The 22,914-nt window shown below is 42.3% G+C and overlaps 1 protein-coding gene across 6 annotated transcripts in view; it reads left to right on the top strand.

The window, feature by feature from the left end:
* The window catches only part of PHKB (phosphorylase kinase regulatory subunit beta), a 237,155-nt gene that overhangs the window by 65,835 nt on the left and 148,406 nt on the right, over window positions 1-22,914 (top strand). For all 6 annotated transcript variants that reach the window (XM_067471122.1, XM_067471123.1, XM_060788360.2 and 3 more), the window contains one exon: window positions 6,964-7,079. In XM_067471122.1, coding sequence (XP_067327223.1) covers window positions 6,964-7,079 — 116 coding nt within the window. The remainder of the gene's footprint in view (window positions 1-6,963; window positions 7,080-22,914) is intronic.

Genomic DNA, 22,914 nt, shown 5'->3' with positions numbered 1-22,914 from the left:
ATCAAGTGTCCTTAGCGCTACTTTAGATGCCATACAAATTTAAAACGCACAGAAAATTATCCAGAAAGCGATGGCTCATAATAAATCCTACAATCCACATTTCTGGGTTCTTAGGAATACATTTTTTTGATATTGAAAGAGAAAGTTTTTAAAAGAAAAATTTAGATGCATCTTTCATCCTGTAACTTATCCTGTTGTGAATTAAGAATTGATAAAAATTGTCCAGGCTAAACTGGACAAGAAGATGGATATTTTGGGTTACAATCTCTCATAGATTAAAATAAAGTAAGATAGAGGAACCAAAGTGTATTCAGCTTGAATTCATAACACATCATGCAATGTGTTGGGCTTGATAAATCCAAGGCTGGAGTTCGAAACATTAACAACCTTAGATATGCAGATGATACCACTTTGATGGCCGAAATCAAGGTGAAAGAAGAAAGGGCAAAAGCTGGGTTGCAGTTAAACATCAAAAAATTCAAGATTATGCCAACAAGACTGATTGATAACTGGCAAATAGAGGTAGAAAACGTGGAGGCAGTGACAGACTTTGTATTTCTAGGCGCGAAAATTACTGCAGACGCAGAGTGTAGCCAGGAAATCAGAAGATGTCTACTTCTTGGGAGGAGAGCAATGACCTATCTTGATAAAATAGTGAAGAGTAGAGACATCACACTGGCAACCAAGACCCGCATAGTTAAAGCAGTGGTATTCTCCGTAGTAACCTATGGATGTGAGAGCTGGACCGTGAGGAAGGCTTAGCGAAACAAGATTTGAATTGTGGTGTTGGAGGAAAATTCTGAGAGTGCCTTGGATCACAAGAAGATCCAACCAGTCCATACTTCAGGAAAGAATATCCGACTTCTCACTGGAGGGAAGGATCTTAGAGGCAAAATGAAGTACTTTGACCACATAATGACAAGACAAGAAAACTTGGAGAAGAGAATGATGCTGGTGTAAATGGAAGGAAAAAGGAAGAGGGACCAACCAAGGGCAAAATGGATGGATGTTTTCCTTGAAGGGACTGGCTTGACTTTGAAGGAGCTGGGGGTGGAGACAGCTGACCGGGAGCTCTGTTGTGGGCTGGTCCATGAGCTCACGAAGAGTTGGAAGCGACTGAACGAATAAATAAGAAGAGGAGCCAGGGCAAAATCTGATTTGAATCATGTTACTCCCCCAAACCCTCCAGTATATTTAGTTGTTGATTAGTTCTGCTCTGTTTGTTGAAGGGAGAGGCAGTGGGTGAGATCATGCAAATTCCACACTAGTTGAGATACTAAAAACCACTGGGATGCCTGTGGTGGAGGAAACACGTAAAATCTAGAATGAAATTGTCCCCGAATGAAACCATTCCTGGATGGTGGGCAGTATGGTGTTTGGGGAGGACATTGTCAGGAGTTGGGCTATACCAGGTATCCTCAAACTGTGGTCCTCCAGCAGTTTGGGCCTCCAACTCACAGAAGCCCTAACGAGCCTGTTCAATTGTCAGGAATTCTGGGAGTTGAAGGCCCAAACACTTGGAGGGCCACATTTGAGGATGCCTGGGCTGGCTACATGTTCATTCCGCTTGCTATAACCTGAAATGTCATTGTAGATTGTGTGTGTGGGGGGGGGGGGGGGGAGGCTCCTCAGCATGTAGGTTAAAGCTGTTTGTGGAAGTGGGAGCCTGTCTGTGGAAGTGGGCACTCCAGTCACATACACACACAGATATTTTCACTTTTACTATGTACTAGCTTGGGGACCTGGTGGTGCCAGGATTATTTGAGAAAGGCATTGTTTGTTTGTGCTTCAAGTTTAATCTAGATACAATGTCAGCTGGATTCAGTGGGTGTGGGTGAACTACAACTCCCATATGCAAATCCCATCGTCCATTATCCATCCAACTCCTAACCACACCAGGATGTAGAGTGGATCGTGGGGGCTGTGTGTGCCAAGTTTGGTTGTTATCCATCATTTGTGGGGGTCGCAGTGTTCTGTGGAAGCTAAAGCGATTGAGATTTCTGCAAATCCCATCATCCGTGGTCCATCCTCCCCTAAACTGCACCAGAACTTAAAGTGGGTCATGAGGGTTCTGTGTACCAAGTTTGGTCCAGGTCCATCATTCATGGAAGTGGGAGCAAATCAGAAAGCTGCCACATACACACATACAAACATTCATTTTTATTATATACATAGATATTTTATTTTATTTATTATGTATATAGATAAAATATCAAATTTAAGGTACAGTACCCACATTGACCCATGGATAAACCAATCCAGCTTTTGGGGGTTGATTTAATACTAAAATATCTATATTTACATATGACTATAAGTACCAGTAACGAAAAGTAGGGGTAGAAGTCCTTTTCTTCTACCGCTGTTCGTCAGATGCCAGATGTTCTACCTGTTAAACCATCTCATCAGACACTGGTCATTATCTTAATAATCCTCACATAGTCTTAGGAATCATACAATTGGAAGAGACCACAAGGGCCATTGAGTCTGTTTTCTGCTTTAAAGATATTTTCAGAGTTCTCCATTAATATCTGTTTACATCTTCCTCTGACAGCTAAGAAAAGCATGGTTTCATGGTCCACCTGGGTCCTAATTCACTTTGTTTTAACGGGCTTGGGACTGATACCAGCTTTGCTTCAATTGTTTCTGTTGCAACTGTTGTTGAGTCTGAAGACATCTTTTGGGTGCTTCCCTCCTTTCCTCTACGACTTTGATTATTTTACATATAGACAATTCACTTGTGCGGGATGCCATGCCTATTGCGCGCAGCGAAGCAGTTCATTATTACTCCTTTTTCCCTCGGAGGTAAATGAGCTGCCTGCAGTACTAGATGGAAATGCTGAGCAAGTTTAAATGGATGGGTAAAGTTAATGGGATTTTCTCCCCCTGTGCACAATAGCAATGTTTGTTAACTCCTTACAAACAAAAGAGATTCTTTTCCATTTATTATTTCATGCCTAATTTTAAGCAACAGATACTGTACAAAACCGTGTACCTGGTTGATACTTTTTTTTTCATGTCAGGAGCTACTTGAGAAACTGCAAGTTGCTTCTGGTGTTTGAGAATTGGCCGTCTGCAAAGACGTTGCCCAGGGGATGCCCGGATGTTTTGATGTTTTACCATCCTTGTGGGAGGCTTCTCTCATGTCTCCTTCTCTCATGTCCCCCCAGTAGACTTGCTGTGTGGAGAGGTGAGGGTCCTGGTGGGAAGGCATGGGGCTGAAAGGGCTTCTTTCAGCCCCACACTTTCTTGTCAGGACCCTCACTTGAATATAAGCCGAGGGGGGGGGGTGCGTGGGTTCAGTCTAAAAGGGGGCTTAAAAACTAGGGTTATTCTCAAGTATATACAGGAATTGCCCCAACAAACAAGCTGTGGCTGCTATAATAATAATAATAATAATAATAATAATAATAATAATAATAGTTCCTTGAGAAGATTGAAGGAAAAGTTGACAAGGAGAAGACCTGGTGATGGCTCACGAATGGAACCCTGAAGAAGGAGACAGAAGAAGGCCTGATTCTTGCAGCCCAGGAGCAAGCCAACAGAACCAATGCAATTAAAGCCAGGATTGAAAAATCAGCGGATGACCCAAAATGCAGACTCTGCAAGGAAGCGGATGAAACCATGGATCATCTCCTCAGCTGTTGCAAGAAAAATCACACAGATGGACTACAAACAAAGACACAACTCTGTGGCCCAGATGATTCACTGGAACTTATGTCACGTGGACCACCTGCCAGCAGTAAAGAATTGGTGGGATCATAAACCCGCAAAGGTCGTGGAAAATGAACATGCAAAAATACTGTGGGACTTTCGAATCCAGACTAACAAAGTTTTGGAACCCAATACACCAGACATCACGATTGTGGAAAAGAAAAAAAGTCTGGATTATTGATGTCGCCATTCCAGGTGACAGTCGCATTGAGGAAAAACAACAGGAAAAACTCAGCCGCTACCAAGACCTCAACATCGAACTGCAAAGGCTGTGGCATCAACCAGTACAGGTGGTCCCAGTGGTCATTGGCGCACCGGGTGCCGTGCCAAAAGATCTTTGCCGGCATTTGGAAATAATAAACATTGACAAAACCACGCTCTGTCAGTTGCAAAAGGCCACCTGACTTGGATCTGTGCTCATCATTCGAAAATACATCACAGTCCTAGACGCTTGGGAAGTGTTCGACTTGTGATTTTGTGATATGAAATCCAGCATAGAGATCTCGTTTGCTGTGACATACTGTGCTTTTGTGTCAATAATAATAACAATAATAATTTATTTATTTATACCCCGCCACCATCTCCCCAAGGGGACTCGGGGCGGCTTACATGAGGCCAAGCCCAACAACACATCAATAAAACAACAAAGCAGTAAGCAAATAAAACAATATAGTTAATATAACTCACATATAGGCAATAACCAGGGGCGGCTCGTCCATTATGCGAAGTAAGCGGTTGCAGAACACTTTTTTTTGCCAGGGGTGCAGAGGCGCCTCTGTAAATGCCCCTCGACTGCCACTTGAGGAGTGCCCCCTCAGCTCACAACAGCCCTAGCAGTCGGCTTTCTTGCCTTGCTGCCGGGCAATTCTCTTCCCAAAGGGCCAGGCCCCTGAGCCCCTGAGCCTCGCCTAGCCCCTCTCGTTCCTGCTCTACCTGGCCACCGGGTGTGCGAGAAGAGCTGGCGCTCAATCGTTCTCTGCGTTCAATCCTTTCCCCCATGATCGGCTCCCTTTCCTGATTCCCCAGCACTCTACCCGGCTCCTCTCCTCTCCCCAATTTGCAGGGCAGAGCTGCCATGTCTGGCCCGCTTAGGGTCCGGAGGCATGTCTGAAACCCCAGCGTGCGCACCAAAAGTCACCTCTTCTCCTGACTTTCTCTTCAAACATTGGGACCGAGAGAGAGAGAGAGAGCGCCCCTCTGGCTGGAGGTATTTCCCACCTCCGCTCCCTCCTTTGTTTTTGCGCCTACCTTCAGGAAAGGTGGGCATCTCCACCTCTCTCTCTCTCTCTCTCTCTCTCTCTCGGTTCCAATGGCTGAGGAGAAAGTCAGGAGAAGAAGTGACTTTTGGTGCACATGCCGGGGTCTTCAGGCACGTCTCCGGACCCAAAGCGGGCCAGGCAAGGGAGCAAGTGCGGCAAGTGTAGTTACTGGGATGTATAGTTCACCTACAATCAGAGAGCATTCTGAACTCCACCAATGATGGAATTGAACCAAATATGGCACACAGAACTCCCACGACAAACAGAAAATATATTTCAATGATTGTTGGGGGGGGGGGGGTGCCAAAATACTGTTTGCTTACCGTTGAAAATTACCTAGGGCCGCCTCTGGCAATAACACACACAAAAAATTAAAACCTATGCTATGTATGTTACATTAGTTTAAGTAGCAGCCACAGCAGCATTGGTTGGGTTCACCCTGCAAGAGTAGAGGCAGCGACACCACTGTAATTTTAGAAATTCTCCTTCAAAGGCATTTATATATGACAGCCATTTCCTTATTTGCCAACAAGGTGCCTAACTGCGACAACATACAGTATCCTCCCAGGTGCATTCTCCCCAAATGTGAGGAATTCACAACATTTTCTTCCGTTATAGATGCCAATAGATGTCTGTTTGTCACAAAGCTATCAGCTATGAAATAAGCTACTCATCAGGAGTAGATCACTCACCAGACTCTGTTTCTGTGTGGCCTGGATTAGCTAGAAACAACTTGTAAATATGGAACTGCAATCATAAGAAATATTCACTAGTTGAGGTGAAAGAACAGCTGTGACGAGTGGATTCATTAATAGCAGAAACAAGAAAAGGGAAGAAGTCATACCTAGACATTGAAATGAAGTATAGTTATAGTAATTGCATACTGTGTTATTGTCTCTTGTCTTCTCTGCAAGAGACCGGCAATGGCTTTTCACCAATCCTAGTGATGGGAAATGAAGGGGCACAATGACTTTTCTAGAATCATAGAATCAAAGAGTTGGAAGAGACCTCATGGGCCATCCAGTCCAACCCCATTCTGCCAAGAAGCAGGAATGTTGCATTCAAATCACCCCTGACAGATGTCCATCCAGCCCCTGTTTAAAAGCTTCCAAAGAAAGAGCCTCCACCACACTCCGGGGCAGAGAGTTCCACTGCTGAACGGCTCTCACAGTTAGGAAGTTCTTCCTCATGTTCAGATGGAATCTCCTTTCTTGTAATTTGAAGCCATTGTTCCATTGCGTCCTAGTCTCCAGGGAAGCAGAAAACAAGCTTGCTCCCTCCTCCCTGTGACTTCCTCTCACATATTTATACATGGCTATCATGTCTCCTTTCAGCCTTCTCTTCTTCAGGCTAAGCATGCCCAGCTCTTTAATCCACTCCTCATAGGGCTTGTTCTCCAAATCCTTGATCATTTGAGTTGCCCTCCTCTGGACACATTCCAGCTTGTCAATATCTCTCTTGAATTGTGGTGCCCAGAATTGGACACAATATTCCAGGTGTGGTCTAACCAAAGCGGAATAGAGCATGGGGAGCATGACTTCCCTAGATCTAGACACTATGCTCCTCTTGATGCAGGCCAAAATCCCATTGGCTTTTTTTGCTGCCACATCACCTTGTTGGCTCATGTTTAACTTGTTGTCCACGAGGACTCCAAGATCTTTTCCACACGTACTGCTCTCGAGCCAGGCATCGTTCCCCATACTGTCTCTTTGCATTTTGTTTTTTTCTGCCTAAGTGGAGTCTCTTGCATTTGTCCCCATTGAACTTCAATTTGTTAGTTTTGGCCCATCTCTCTAATCTGTCAAGATCATTTTGAATCCTGCTCCTGACAGATTAGAGAGATGGGCCTGTAAGAAGTATACAATTAAATAACACGATATATTTTCAAAATCATATAGAGAATTTAAGGCAGTGCTTAACATCAATATTGTTGAGATGAACTATTCTTCTTTACTTTTTCATCCCATTTTCATACCTTCTTGTTTTTGCTTAGGTGTCCTTCATACAGAACCTTGTATTTTGTGTTGAAAGAGCTTATCGGGTGCCAGATTTTGGTGTGTGGGAAAGAGGAAGCAAATACAACAATGGAAGCACTGAACTGCATTCCAGGTAAGTCTGGTGGGCTGCCTGTGTTTCTAGTCCCTGTCATGACTTGAAATTGTGCATCCACAGGTGCCCCCATGTTTACATCTTTTTTTCTAAACCTACACTATTTTAAGGGCATTATAAAGACATTTCCATACTGCCTTTGAGCACCTCCTCAATATTTATTTATTTATCACATATAATAAGATCTCAAAATCAATCTGCAAAGGCTCTGGCATAAACCAGTACAGATGGTCCCAGTGGTCATCGGCACACTGGGTGCCATGCCAAAAGATCTCAGCTGGTATTTGGAAACAATAAACATTGACAAAATCACGATCTGTCAACTGCAAAAGGCCACCTGACTTGGATCTGTGCGCATAATTTGAAAATACATCACACAGGCCTGGATGCTTGGGAAGTGTTTGACTTGTGATTTTGTTATACAAAATCCAGCATATAGATCTTGTTTGCTGTGTCATACTGTGTATTTATTTTATTTATCGTGTCAGGAGCAAGCCAAACAGTTGTATTGCATTTTTAACAAACAAACAAACAAAACACAAAGTTTGCAAGCTTGGTAGTTGTTTAAATGTCCTTTGAACAGTAGCTGGCCAGTTGGAGTGCCTCTGGTGTTGCCGCAAGAAGGTCCTCCATTGTGCATGTGGCGGGGCTCAGGTTGCATTGCAGCAGGTGGTCAGTGGTTTGCTCTTCTCCACACTCGCATGTCGTGGATTCCACTTTGTGGTCCCATTTCTTAAGGTTGGCTCTGCATCTCGTGGTTCCAGAGTGCAGTCTGGCCAGGGGGGAGTCTCTCATTTGGTATCAGCCATTGGTTGAGGTTCTGGGTTTGAGCCTGCCACTTTTGGACTCTCACTTGCGGAGGTGTTCCAGCGAGTGTCTCTGTAGATCTTAGAAAACTATGCCAGTAAAATAATAATAATTGTTGATATATATATATGTATATGTGTGTGTGTGTGTGTGTGTAGTGTGTGTGTGTATATATATACACACACACACACACACACACACACACACATGCTCTGTGCATAATGAGTACCTTAAAAACAAAAGAACCAATGAACAAAATCACACCAAATTTGACAACAAAATGTCTCACAACACAAGGAGTGACCATCACTCAAAAAATTATGATTTTGTCATTTGGGAGTTGTAGTTGCTGGTATTTATAGTTCACCTACAATCAAAGAGCATTCTGAATTGAACCAAACCTGGCACACAGAACTCCCATGACCAACAGAAAATACTGGAAGTGTTTGGTGGGCATTGACCTTGAGTTTGGGAGTTGTAGTTCACCTACATCCAGAGAGCACTGTGAACTCAAACAATGATGGATCTGGACCAAACTTGGCACAAGCACTCAATATGCCCAAATATGAACATAGATGGAGTTTGGGGGAAACAGACCTTGACATTTGGGAGTTATAGTCTCTGGGATTCACAGTTCACCAACAATCAAAGAGCATTCTGAACCCCATGAACTACAGAATTGGTGCAAACTTCCCACACAGAACCTTGATGACCAAAAGAAAATACTTAAGGCCATCCAATCCAACTCCCTCCATCAGGGCAAGAAAACGTAATCAAAGTCCTCCTGATAAAGAGCCATCCAGCCATAGATAGATAGATAGATATGATTCACTCACACACAGATATAGTATTGTACATTGGAAATGGACCCTTAAAGAAGGACAAGGATATCTTTCATGTTCCAGGGTGGGCAAACCAGATGCTCTCCACATCAGCACTGACAAAGAAACGGCAAGAAATACTGTTTACCCACAAGCAGAAAGAAATTACATATATTAGAAACCCAACACTTTCTCATTACTTTATTTTTGCAGATCAACAGACTGGGCCACAGCAATGCGTGGCAGGGGACAGCTAGTTATTATTACATTTTTCAAAATTTTAGTTTCTCTAATGCACATTAAACAGCCATAGGCTATTGTTTATGTATTGGTATTATCCAAAGCACTTTAGGGTAGGGATTATCCATTGTTTTTCTGGTCAATCTGGAGCTAGTACTTGGCGAGCTAAGTGTGTACTGGTGCTATTAAAATGTTAAATATTTAATGTGAGCTGAAATAAAGTTTACATGATTGTACAGAAAATGTACTCAAGTTGATTATATAAACTGAATTTCTTAGTGTTGTTAGTGCATATTAATAGTGTACAATTGCATGGTTACATTCATTTCCAGACTTAATCCAATTTGAGTTCACAATTTTTCCTGTTAAAAAATAAGGTTGCGCACGGCTTTGTGCAGAGCGTATCTTCCCTTGTTAATAATCACTCCACACACTGAAAGATAGCGCCTTTCCACTCAATCTATTACACTTTCCTAGCAATGATAAGCTTCAGTATCAAGTTAGTGACCCCCATCGTTATAAATATAACTCTGACCATACTCCTTAATTCCAGAAATGTTCAAACAAGTCGGGTTTATAGTTCTGCCGCTGAATCATTGCAGACTCCAGGGTACTTTAAGACTCCCGTGATGTGTCTTTTAGAATACCAATATTCTTTGTAACTGTTCTCTTTTTTTATTACTCATACACTTTTGAAATGAAATCCTGAAATTATATGTTACTTCTGTTTGTGCTCCATTAGCAGCGAAGTCTGTAGAACTGTGGCCTTTCCGATGACAACACTAATAATTTCCCAGGGAAAATAGCTTGCAAATACCACGGGCTAAAAGAGAAGTCCCGATGACAGTTCTTACATACATAAAATTTGCTGTTTTGGCTCAGTGCCTTATTTCAGGAGGCCGTAACATTAAAGGAAGCAGGTGGACACTTGTGTCTGCGATTTTATATATTGGTAACCTCTCCCTGCAATAAAAATCAGATGCTTGCATTAATTTGAGATGTTTCTTTTCATTCCTTTACTGCACAGTAAAGTTATATTAGTAAGTTTGGAGAAATATTTCAATAGATTGTCGAAGGCTTTCATGGCCGGAATCACTGGGTTGTTGTAGGGTTTTTTTCCGGGCTATATGGCCATATTCTAGAGCAGGGGTCCCCAAACTATGTCCCGCGGGCCACTTCCGGCCAGCCAAGGGGACTTATCCGGCCCACGGAGGAGGAGCGCCCCCCCCCCACAGTGCCCCTCCCTTGGCTGGCTCACGCTATCCTTCAGGCCCGATGGGCAGCGTGAGCCAACCAAGGACAGCTGCTCCACGCGGCCTACTCGCGCGTAAAGCACCTCGCGAGGTGCTTTACGCGCGAGTAGGCTGCGCGGGGATGCTCCGCCCTTGGCAGGCCCACACTATCCGTCAGGCCCGATGGGCAGTGTGAGCCAGCCAAGGGAGGCTACCCCGGCGCTCCATGCAGTCATGCCGGCCATGTGACCTTGGAGGTGTCTACGGACAACGCTGGCTCTTCGTCTTAGTAATGCAGATGAGCACCACACCCCAGAGTCAGACACGACTGGACTTCATGTCAGAGGAAAACCTTTAACTAGGAAAATTGTGGAAGATCCTGGGTGGGAGAAAGAACTCTTGTCTGTTGGAGGTAGGTATGAATGTTTCCATTGGCCACCTTGATTACCATTTCATAGCCTGACAGTTTTTAGGGAGAATCCTTTGTTGAGAGGTGATTAGCTGGCCCTGATTGTTTCTTGTCTGGAGTTCCCCTGTGTTTGAGTGTTGTTTTTTATTTACAGTTATAATTTTAGAGTTTTTTTTAAATACTGGTAGCCAGATTTTGTTCAGACTAGAAATAGGAAGATTTCCCATTCTCTGCTCCTGGAATTACTGCCTAAAGAGGGCTAGAAAGAACCCCCTCCCTCTAAGGGCCCTTCCACACAGCAAAATAAGATATGTGCCATGTGCAGAGGATTTTTTTAATTGATTTTTTTTTTAAAAAAAACTATAGTCCGGCCCTCCAACGGTCTGAAGGACAGTGAACTGGCCCCCTGGTTAAAAAGTTTAAGGACCCCTGTTCTAGAGGCATTCTTTCCTGACTTTTCGCCTGCATGTATGGCAGGCATGCTCAGAGGTAGTGAGTATTGGAACTAGGAAAATAGGTTTATATATCTGTGGAAAGACCAGGGTGGGACAAGGAACTCTTGTCTGCTGGAGCTAGGTGTGAATGTTTCAACTGACCACCTTGATTAGCATTTGATAGCCTGGCAATGCCTGGAGCAATCTCTTGTTGAGAGGTGATTAGATGTCCCAGATTGTTTTCCCTCTTCTGTTTTGCTGTTTTAATTTTAGAGTTTTTTTAATATTGTTAGCCAGATTTTGTTCATTTTCATGATTTCCTCCTTTCTGTTGAAATTGTCCACATGCTTCTTGTGGATTTCAATGGCTTCTCTATGTAGTCTGACATGGTGGTTGTTGGAGTGGTCCAGCATTTCTGTGTTCTCAAATAATATGCTGTGTCCAGGTTGGTTCATCAGGTGCTCTGTTATGGCTAATTTCTCTGGTTGAAGGAGCCTACAGTGCCTTTCATGTTCCTTGATTTGTATCTGGGCAATGCTGCTGCGTTTGGTGGTCCCTCCGTAGACTTGTCCACAGCTGCATGGTATACGGTAGACTCCTGCAGAGGTGAGAGGATCCCTCTTGTCCTTTGCTGAACGTAGCATTTGTTGGATTTTCTTGGTGGGTCTGTAGATAGTTTGTATGTTGTGTTTCCTCATCAGCTTCCCTATGTGGTCAATGGTTCCCTTGATGTATGGCAAGAACACTTTTCCTCTGGGTGGGTCTTGGTCTTGACTCTCGTGGCTTGTTCTTGGTCTTGCAGTTCTTCTGACATCTGAGGTGGAGTCTCCATTGGCCTGTAGAACCCAGTTTATTTCAATAGACTTTGAACTATGTGTGCGTGTGTGCATATCTATATAAATAAAAAGGTAATGTTCGTTTGTGGGATTAACATAACTCAAAAACCACTGGACGAATTGACACCAAATTTGGACACAAGACACCTATTAGGCCACCAAGTGACCATCACTCAAAAAAACAATGAAAAACACAGCAGAAGGGACTTAAAAAGCCAAGAAACAAAAATATATAATTACATCGCATGCACAAAGCCACAAATATACACACACACAAATATAATAATAATATAATATATTGTCTATTTTATTTATTTATTTATTTTATTTAAAACATTTATATTCCGCCCTTCTCACCCTGAAGGGTACTCAAGGCGGAGCACAGCATATATATAGCAAACATTCGATGCCGGGACACAAATTCTTATATACATACATAAACATTAAAAACATTTGTCAAAATATTAAAACACACCATTTAAAACCGTCCTAGTCATCCACATCAAGTCTAATTGGCCTGGTAATCCTTCCTATTGCTGCTTTATTGCCCTGTCCCATAAGCTTGGTCCCACACCCAAATTTTTACCATCCTTCTAAAGGAAAGGAGGGAGGGAGCTGACCTGATCTCACCAAGAAGGGAATTCCATAGCCAGGAAGCAATCACCGAGAAGACCCTATCTCTCGTCCCAACCAATTGTGCCTGTGACAATGGCGGGACAGAAAGCAGGGCCTTCCCGGAGGATCTTAATCTCTGTGATGGTTCATAGGGGGAGATGTGTTCGGACAGGTAATACATATAATATTTATAATATTATAATGTAATACAATATAATACAACTAATAATACAATATTATAATTATATTACATGTAATATTACTAATAATATTACAATATAATGGTATAGTACAATATAGCAATATGTAATACTGATTTTGTACTATTCTAATAATATAAAATATAGTGTGTATGTGTGTATATATATCTTGTAAGTTGCACTGAGTCCCCTTTGGGGTGAGAAGGGCGGCATACAAATATAAATAAATAAATAACCATGGCCGCTAGAATTACTTTTGCGAAACTCTGGAAGCAGAAAGAAATACCAGATAAACTCCACTGGATAAGTAAATTGAATGAAATTAAGGACATGGACACATTAACGTTTTTATTAAAGAAGAATACTGGTACTCCACCCAAACAGACAGATTGGTCAATAATAGATGACTATGTTGAAACGAGAAACAAGAACTTATAACTGTGCTGAGGATATAAAGAAGATATAAACTGGAATCACATATAAGACATGGATTAAAGAAGGGATTATACGGGCAGAATCAGAAGGAAGTCCAACTTTTTATTTTTCAATTTTTCAAATTTTTTTTGGATTTTGGATTTTGGATTTTTTTTTCTTCTCTCTCTCTCTTTCTTAAAATTTCCTACTTTTCTATTTTCTTGAATTATTCCCCCTCTTTCGATGTACTTTAGAAAACTCAATAAAATTATGTAGTGGTTGCATTCAGAGAGTATGTCAAGGTCATAAGAGGTTCTGTTTCAGAAAGAGTATGGCTGGATTGTTGTAGTGAGGATGCTTCCCATAGATGCAGGCGAAACATCAGGAGAGAATGCCTCTAGACCATGGCCATATAGCCTGAAAAAACCTACAACAACCCGGTGATTCCGGCCAAGAAAGCCTTCGTCAGTGTTATGGCTGGAGCTGCACTGCCATATGAAATCCAGATGATCTGCTTTGAATTGGATTACATGGCAGTGTAGACTAATAAAATCCAGTTCAAAGCATATCATGTGGATTATCTGCTTTGGTAATCTGGATTATATGGCAATGTAGATCCAGCTATGCATCATCTAGTGCAAATTAAGTGAAACATTGGTGAAAACCAGAAGGAATGGGCTGGCTCAGACTTAGAATATAGGGTTTGGGGCTGTCCATCAGACTTTTACCTTCTTTTTACACCTGATTTTCAATAGCATTAATTTGCTGTAATTTCCGAATCATGAAAATGATGATTATTGCAACTTAGCTTGGAAACTTACATGAGTGTCCGAGCCCAAAATGTGCTCCCACCAGCTATAATTTGGCCACGATTTTGTCAAGGCTGACAGATATTTGCAGACCATCAGACCTTTCAGACTCTGTTTCTTTTTCTAGCCCAAAGTGATGTTTTGTAAAAGGCAATGCCATTAAGGCTTTAAAAGCTTTCAATCCTGGTTCAGGGTTAACAAATTGAATCACTTCAGTGTTATATAAAAATGGGAGGGGGGGGGGAATTCTGCAGGAAAAGGCAACTTTTAGTTATCAGGGGAAAAAATAGTTCTGATCTGTGTTGTGCATTTGATAGCAAAGACGCAGACATTGATAGACCACAAAGTTGAGTAACACTAACCCAGTTTGCCATGTCCATAGAGTGGTAGGTAGTGGGAAGATATGGGTCTGCCTTAGAAATCTGAAATCCAGCACCATGCTAGAATCTGAGTCAGGATGAAGAGCAATAGTAATTTTGATATTTTTCAGAATATAACATCCAGAAATGCCTAGTCAACTGAGAATTTGAAATCCTTACCACAACCATAACACTTTCAGTCATTTCATGTTGGAGTGCATGAAAGCAAGAGAAGAGCAAGATGATAGGAACTCATGATAAGTATTCAGAGAACCTCTAGGTCAGAGCTTTCCAAACTCTGTGTTGTGACACATTCCTGTGTTGGCTGCAGTGTGCAGGCATCATGAGTGATTGCAACAAGAAACCTCTGAGTCCATGTGAAATTGTGTGTGAGATTGTGTGTGTGTGAATAACTGTGAATTATGACCAGGAATGCTTTGACGACGTGGCTATGTGATTCTGATGATGACGATGTTGTATTGTAATATGTTTTTAATTGTGTAATGATGATGCATTGTGTGGTTTGTATTTTTGTATATGAACACATGTTGTGGACCGGATCTGAGTCCCTCTTGTAGGTGAGAAGATCGGTATAGAAAATTTTTAAATAAATAAATATGTATCTATATATATATATAAATGCTCTGGTCATAATGAGTACCTTAAAAACAAAAGAACCAATAAACAAAATCACACCAAATTTGGCAACAAAACATCTCACAACACAAGGAGTGACCATCACTCAGAAAAGTATGATTTTGTCACTTGGGAGTTGTAGTTGCTGGAATTTATAGTTCACTTACCATCAAAGAGCATTCTGAACCCCACCAACGATGGAATTGAACCAAACTTGGCACACAGTTCTCCCATGACCAACAGAAAATACTGGAAGAGTTTGGTGGGCAGTGTCTTTTGGTTTTGGAGTTGTAGTTCACCTACATCCAGAGATCACTGTGGACTCAAACAACGATGGATCTGGACCGAACTGGGCATGAATCCTCAATATGCCCAAATGTGAACACTGGTGGAGTTTGGGGGAAACAGAATCTTGACATTTGGGAGTTGTAGTTGCTGGGATTTGTAGTTCATCTACAATCACAGAGCATTCTGAACCCCACCAACGATAGAATTGGGCTAAACCTCCCACACACAACCCCCGTGTGGACCACAGCAACGCGTAGCAGGGGACGGCTAGTGTGTGTGTGTGTGTGTGTGTGTGTGTGTATATATATATATATATATATATATATATATATATATATATGTAATGTTCGCTTGTGGGATTAACATAACTCAAAAAACAATGGACAAAATGACACCGAATGTGGACACTACACCCCTAACAGACCGAGTGACCATCACTCATAACTCCCCCCCCCCCAAAAAAAAAAAGAGTGGAAAGGACATAAACATCCCAAAAAGCTAAATGACGATACAGGAAAAAAAGGGAAGGAAGGGGAGAAAGAAAGAAAGAGAGAAGGAAGGAAGGAAAGAGGTAGAGAAGGATACCAATATTAAAAAAACCTCTAAAATTACAACAGCACAACAACAGAGAGGAAACAAACAAGGGCATCTAATCACCTCTCAACAAAAGTTTGCTCCAGGCACTGTCAGGGCATTATATGCTAATCAAGATGGTCAGTTGAAACATTCAGACCTAGCTCCAGCAGATAATAGTCCTTTGTCCCACCCTGGTCATTCCACAGATACATAAACCCTTTTTCCTAGTTCCAAGAGACCTCACAACCTCTGAGGATGCTTGCCATAGATGCAGGCAAAATGTCAGGAGAGAATGCCTCTAAACCATGGCCATATAGCCCGAAAAAACCTACAACAACCCACTAGAGTTGAGTTGGGATACCTCCATAAAATGCAAAACATAATTTTTTGAAGACAAGAACATTCAGTGTTGAATTTTCAGTGAGAAAGATCTGCAAAACTGCAGTCTTCCCCTGATTTTTTTTGTTGAAAGCAGGCATTACAGCATTTCTGTAGAATCGTATGATATCCCTCCCGTGTGTTTGAGCTCCTAAAATATTCATTTGTCCTGTAACCATTTTGATCAAGCTGTTTCCAAGCATCTGCTGAACACTTCTGCAAAAATATTTTCGATGTAGCCCATCTGTGTTGCTGATAATAGTGGTGTTTGGAAAAAAAATAGCATCTTTGTACTCAAAACTTTAAAAAAACAACAACACCAGAATCTTCCACTTCTTCTCCTTTGTTCTGCGGTTAATATGCTGCAATCAGGTTGTCTGCCTCTATTAAGGTTACGCTGACTGCGTTTTTCACGCAGCTTTTAGTCCTAAACATCTTCTGAGCACTGTTGCCAATGTTTCATACAGGCATTTATTTACTACTAGCTTTGGGACTCGCCAATGCCCAGGTTATTTGAGAAAGGCCACAGTGGTCCATGCTTTTGTCACATCCCGAATAGATTACTGCAACGCGCTCTATCTGGGATTACCCTTGAGGACTGTTTGGAAACTTCAATTAGTCCAACAGGCGGCAGCTAGATTACTTACTGGAGTGCCATACAGGGAGCATACCACCCCCCTGTTATGTTAGCTCCACTGGCTGCCGATCCAATTCCGAGCACAATTCAAAGTGCTAGTTTTGACCTATAAAACCCTATACGGCTCCGTTCCTTCGTACCTGTCTGAACGTATCTCCTTCTATGCCCCACCTCAGAGTTTAAGATCTTCTGGGGAGGCCCTGCTCTCGGCCCCGCCTCTGTCTCAAACACGCTTGGCGGGGACGAGGAACAGGGCCTTCTTGGTGGTGGTCCCCCGCCTGTGGAATTCACTGCCCGAGGAAATTAGGTCATCTTCATCCCTCCTCATCTTTAGAAAAAAGTTAAAAACATGGATGTGGGACCATGCCTTCGGGTAATTAAGCGGACAATAACAATAACAATGTGGACAATGGCTTGGAAATGGATTATGGATGTTTATTAGGCTTGGGCGGTTTCCTTCATTAATTTTGTAATTCGTTATTAATTCGTATTTAAATTAGCTTACGATCCAATATTGAGCCATGCAGGAATAGTGTGAGGAGTAAATTAGATTCGAAACAATTTTTTCAATTTATTTCGTAATTATTTCGTTATTATTCCATAATTGTTTCGAAATTATTTCGTAATTATTTCGTAATTATTTTCGCATGTTTGGTGCAAGTTTTATAGTTGTTGTTTGTTTTATCACACCAACAGTCAACAACAGAGGGAGAGGGAAGCTTCAGAAGTTCCCCCTGTCCCATTTGGAGGTTTTTTTAGCATATTGTGCAATCGCGTCCGCCATTAACGAATTGATTAGTAATTTTACGAAATTTCGTATATTTTGAAATTTTTAAAATTTAAAATTTGGAATTATTTAAAAAAACGAAACGCAAGAGCCTAAAAATAATATGAGTTTAGAACCAATTTTTTCCGTGGTTACCCCAGCCTAATGTTTATTTTTATTTATTTAAAAGTTTTCTATACCGATCTTCTCACCTACAAGAGGGACTCCGATCCGGATCACAACATGTGTTCATATACAAAAATACAAACCACACAATGCATCATCATTACACAATTAAAAACATATTACAATGCAACATCGTCATCATCACACTTACATAGCCACGTCGTCAAAACATTCCTGGTCATAATTCACAGTTATTCATTCTCCTTCCATGTGGACCAAGGTTGATTCAGTTATCAAAGGCCGCATTCCATAGCCAAGTCTTTGTTAGCTTCCTGAACATCAGGAGGGAGGGAGCAGCTCTAATCTCCTGTGGGTGGGAGTTCCAGAGCCGGGGAGCCACCATCGAGAAGGCCCTGTCTCTCGTCCCCACCAACCGCGATTGTGACAGTGGTGGGATCGAGAGCAGCCCCCCCCCCCCGGAAGGTCTTAAAGACCTCGATGGTTCATAGGGGAGAATCCGTTCGGATAGGTAAACAGGGTCAGAGTCGTTTAGGGCTTTGTAGGTCAAAACCAGCACTTTGAATTGTGCTTGGAAGCTAATCGGCAGCCAGTGGAGCTGGCGTAACAGAGGGGTTGTATGCTCCCTGTACCCAGCACCCGTTAGAAATCTGGCTGCCGAGCGTTGGACTAGCTGCAGCTTCCAGGCAGTCTTCAGAGGCAGCCCCACGTAGAGAGCGTTGCAGTAATCTAAATGGATAAGTTTGATGGAGCATCCAACCACAGTTTTCGGCTAATAATGGCCACCAGAGTGGTAACTCTTAGTAGATTTTAATTGTATTGTTTTAATGTTTTTAATGTTTTATAATTATTGACTGTTTGTTTTTATTATTTATATATTGAGGCATTGAATTGCTGCCGATTGGAAGCCGATCTGAGTCCCGTCTAGGGGGTTGAGAAGGGCGGGGTACAAATATTCGAAATAAATAAATAAGGCATTGTTTGTTTTTTGAAGTTAGGTAATATTAGTTTGTTAATGTTTAATGCTATTTATTAGGGGGGAAAAACAGTCTTTCCTTTTGTTTTTTATGAATGCTCCCATTAGAAAATGCATAAGGATGTTAGTGAACTATGATTCCCAGAATTGTGAGTCAATCCTTCCCAAAACCTGCCATTATTCAAAATTGGCCATGTTGGGTCTGTGTGTACCAAGTCTGGTCTAGATCCAATATCAGCTGGGTTCAGTGATATCTAGATAAGGGTGAACTACAGCTCCCAGATTCCCAGGGCAATCACCCACAAACCCAGCCCGTACTCACAGTTGCCTATGTATGCACAGTTGGCCAATTTTGGTCCAGATCCATTGTTGGCTGGGCTCAGAGTGCTCTCTGGATGTAGATAAACTACAACTCCTATAAATCAAGGTCAATTCCCCCAAACCTGGTCATGGGAGATATGCGTACCAAGTGTGATCCAGGTTTATTATTGAAGGGGATCAATGTACTCTACCCTGATGCAGGGTGAACTACAACTTCCATCCTGTTAAGTCAGTCCCCCAGAGTCGACAACTCTGCCACATACGCATATACACATTTTTTCACATTTATTATGTGCATATTTATTTTACTTTATTTATTTATCGTGTCAGAAGCAAACCAAACAATTGTATTGCATTTTTTAACAAACAAAAAACAAAACACAAAGTTTGCGTGCTTGGTAGTTGATTAAATGTCCTTTGACCAGTATCTGGCCACTTGGAGTGCCTCTGGTGTTACTATAAGAAGGTCCTCCACTGTGCATGTGGCAGGGCTCAGGTTGCATTGCAGCAGGTGGTCAGTGGTTTGCTCTTCTCCGCACTCGCATGTCGTGGATTCCACTTTGTGGCCCCATTTCTGAAGGTTGGCTCTGCATCTTGTGGTGCCAGAGCGCAGTCTGTTCAGTGCCTTCCAAGTCGCCCAGTTTTCTGTGTGCCCAGGGGGGAGTCTCTCATTTGGTATCACCCATGGATTGAGGTATGGAGCCTCCGGTGGTGCAGCAGGACTGAAGACCGGCAGGTCGCAGGTTCGAATCCGGGGAGAGGCAGATGAGCTTCCTCTACCAGCTCCAGCTCCTCATGGGGGGACATGAGAGAAGCCTCCCACAAGGATGATAAAACATCAAATCATCCGGGCGTCCCCTGGGCAATGTCCTTGCAGACGGCCAATTCTCTCACACCAGAAGCGATTTCTCAAGTCTCTCCTGATACGACAAAAAAAAAATTGATTGAGGTTCTGGGTTTGAGCCTGCCACTTTTGGACTCTCGCTTGCTGAGGTGTTCCAGCGAGTGTCTCTGTAGATCTTAGAAAACTATTTCTTGATTTAAGTCGTTGACGTGCTGGCTGATACCCAAACAGGGGATGAGCTGGAGATGTCTCTGCCTTGGTCCTTTCACTATTGGCTGTTACTTCCTGGCGGATGTCAGGTGGTGCAATATTGGCTAAACAGTGTAATTTCTCCAGTGGTGTAGGGCGCAGACACCCCATGATAATGCAGCATGTCTCATTAAGAGCCACATCCACTGTTTTAGTGTGGTGAGATGTGTTCCACACTGGGCATGCATACTCAGCAGCAGAGTAGCATAGCGCAAGGGCAGATGTCTTCACTGTGTCTGGTTGTGATCCCCAGTTTGTGCCAGTCAGCTTTCGTATGATATTGTTTCTAGCACCCACTTTTTGCTTGATATTCAGGCAGTGCTTCTTGTAGGTCAGAGCACGGTCTAGAGTAACTCCCAGGTATTTGGATGGATCCATACCTTGGCAGTTAGGCTTTTTTTAATACTTTATAATGCCTTCATCATTTCTTGAATGTAGGCTGTGTTATCCCTTGATATTTACTTCATTTTGTTGATGTTGTTAACTTAATTACTTCTGAGAAAACCATTGTGTCCTCCATGAGCGAAGACTTTTATCAGTCAACTGTGAATGCAGCAAACGACTAGATTGGACAAACAGCTAGGATGTGCAGAATAACAGAATGGGAACAACTCTCATTATTTATTCAATATTTACCGTTCTGGGAAGTATAACAAGCTTCCAAAGAACTCTGCATATCGATGAGGAATAGCATAGTCTTGTAAATTTAAGATGCTTTTGACCATGCCTTAAAGCTGTTGGCTTGAGAAGAACATACTTGGTGTACTTCTAAAACGATGTAAACAAACAAACATGAGCAGGAATCCATAGAGGTTTTAGAGCATTGCTTTCATATTTGATGAAGTTTTGGTTCATATAACCCCCATGTCCCGCCGTTATACAGGCGTCTTTCATTCTGATTACATATTTCTTAAATTGAACCTTGGGGCCTGTAGTTAATGATGTTCCAAGAGAGAATGAGCCATAATTTAACAGCAGAGTGCCTTGTCTCTTTTATAGTTCAGCAATCATAAAGGCATCCATCGAGCATCTAAAATTCATCAGCCGCCGTAATATCTCATCACAGAACTTGGGCTTGGCAACAACTAGGCAGCATTCCTAGACATACTAGCTCACGTTAACAGTATATATTGGCACCTTGGAGACATAGTAAGATTTTAAATCCATTTTTACTGAAGTTTATACCCTATATGTAGACAAAAGGCAGCAACTAATGGTGCTGTTCTTCATTTTTGTCTACTCTTGCTCATTATTTCTGTATTCATACAGATGTCTTAATCTGGAAGCGTGGAGCCACTTAGGTATTCTTGTTTCTGCAAAAGGAACATCTCCATTAATATCTAGCAATTCCTCTTGTCTGGATGTTCCCAGAGGTTTAGATTAGGTAATCATATCTCTTCAGGTCTTACACTCAACACTGGATGCCACAGGGTTGTGTGTTGAGTCCTCTACTTTACACTTTGTACACATATGATTGCGTCTCCACCCACCATAACAGTATCATTACCAAATCCGCAGATGATACAACCGTGATGGAGCTTATCTCTGAAGGGGATGAGGTGGATCGGCTGCTCTCGTGGTGCAGGGACAAGAACCTGGTTCTTAACATCAGTAAGACCAAGTTGCTCAAAGCAGTCTACAGAAAGAACAGCTCTGAACTCTAGCCCTTGGTCATAAATGGGGACCAAGTGTCACTGTTAAGAAGGATCTGGCCTGGGGCACCCATGCAGCCGTTGGTTAAGAGGGCCCAACAGAGACTGTACTATGTATTGTCAAAGGCTTTCATGGCTGGATTCACTGGGTTGTTCTAGGTTTTTTGGGCTATATGGCCATGTTCTAGAGCAGTGGTTCTCATGCCGCGACCCCTTAATACAGTTCCTCATGTTGTGGTGACCCTCAACCATAAAATTATTTTCATTGCTATTTCATAATTGTAATTTTGCTACTGTTAAGAATCGGAATGTAAATATCTGATATGCAGGATGTATTTTCATTCACTATACTAAATTTGGCACAAATACCCAATATGCTCAAATTTGAATACTAATGGGGTTGGAGGGAGGGACTGGTTTTATCATTTGAGAGTTGTACTTGCTGGAATTTATAGTTCACCTACAATCAAAGAACATTCTGGTATCCATCAATGATGGAACTGAACCAATCTTGGCACACAGGACTCCCATGACCATCAGAAAACACTAGCAGGGTTTGGTGGGCATGGATCTTGAGTTTGGGAGTTGTAGTTCATCTACATCTGTGGACTCAAACAATGATGGAGTTTGGGAGAAATAGACCTTGCATTTGGGAGTTGTAGTTGCTGGGATTTATAGTTCCCCTACAATCAAAGAGCATTCTGAACCCCACCAACAATTGGACCTAACTTTCCACACGTGACCCAGATGACCAAGAGAAAATACTGTGTTTTCTGATGGTCTTCGGCGACCCTTCAGACACCGTCTCGCGACCCCCCAAAGGGTCCCGACCCCCAGGTTGAGAAACACTTATTAGAAGATTCCTTCTCCAGAAGATCAAGGTTCCTCCTGCCTTAAGCTCCACCTGTTCCTAATGGTCCTTTGCTGAAGAAAATGCCTGTTGCAAGGATGTGACAGATTGGTCTTCACTGCTTACTTAGAGAACCAGTGTAGTAGACACCTATTTCCAGGATAAGAATAACTTCTAATCAGCAGAAGATAGAAGGAGAATGTGGGATTCCTCCTGTCTTTGATGGCAGCTGCTTAGAGCAGAGTTTTGTAGCCAACCTAATCAGCTTTTCCTTGTTGAACCAATTAGAATTAAACCCCACAAGCCTTTTTTTCCCTGGCACTGCTTCTGAAAGGCTTTGAA

The sequence above is a fragment of the Anolis sagrei genome, chromosome 8, assembly GCF_037176765.1.
Source record: "Anolis sagrei isolate rAnoSag1 chromosome 8, rAnoSag1.mat, whole genome shotgun sequence".
NCBI classification, from domain to species: domain Eukaryota; kingdom Metazoa; phylum Chordata; class Lepidosauria; order Squamata; family Dactyloidae; genus Anolis; species Anolis sagrei.
The sequence above is the reverse complement of the archived record's forward strand: the minus strand, read 5'-3'. Positions and strand labels throughout refer to the sequence as shown.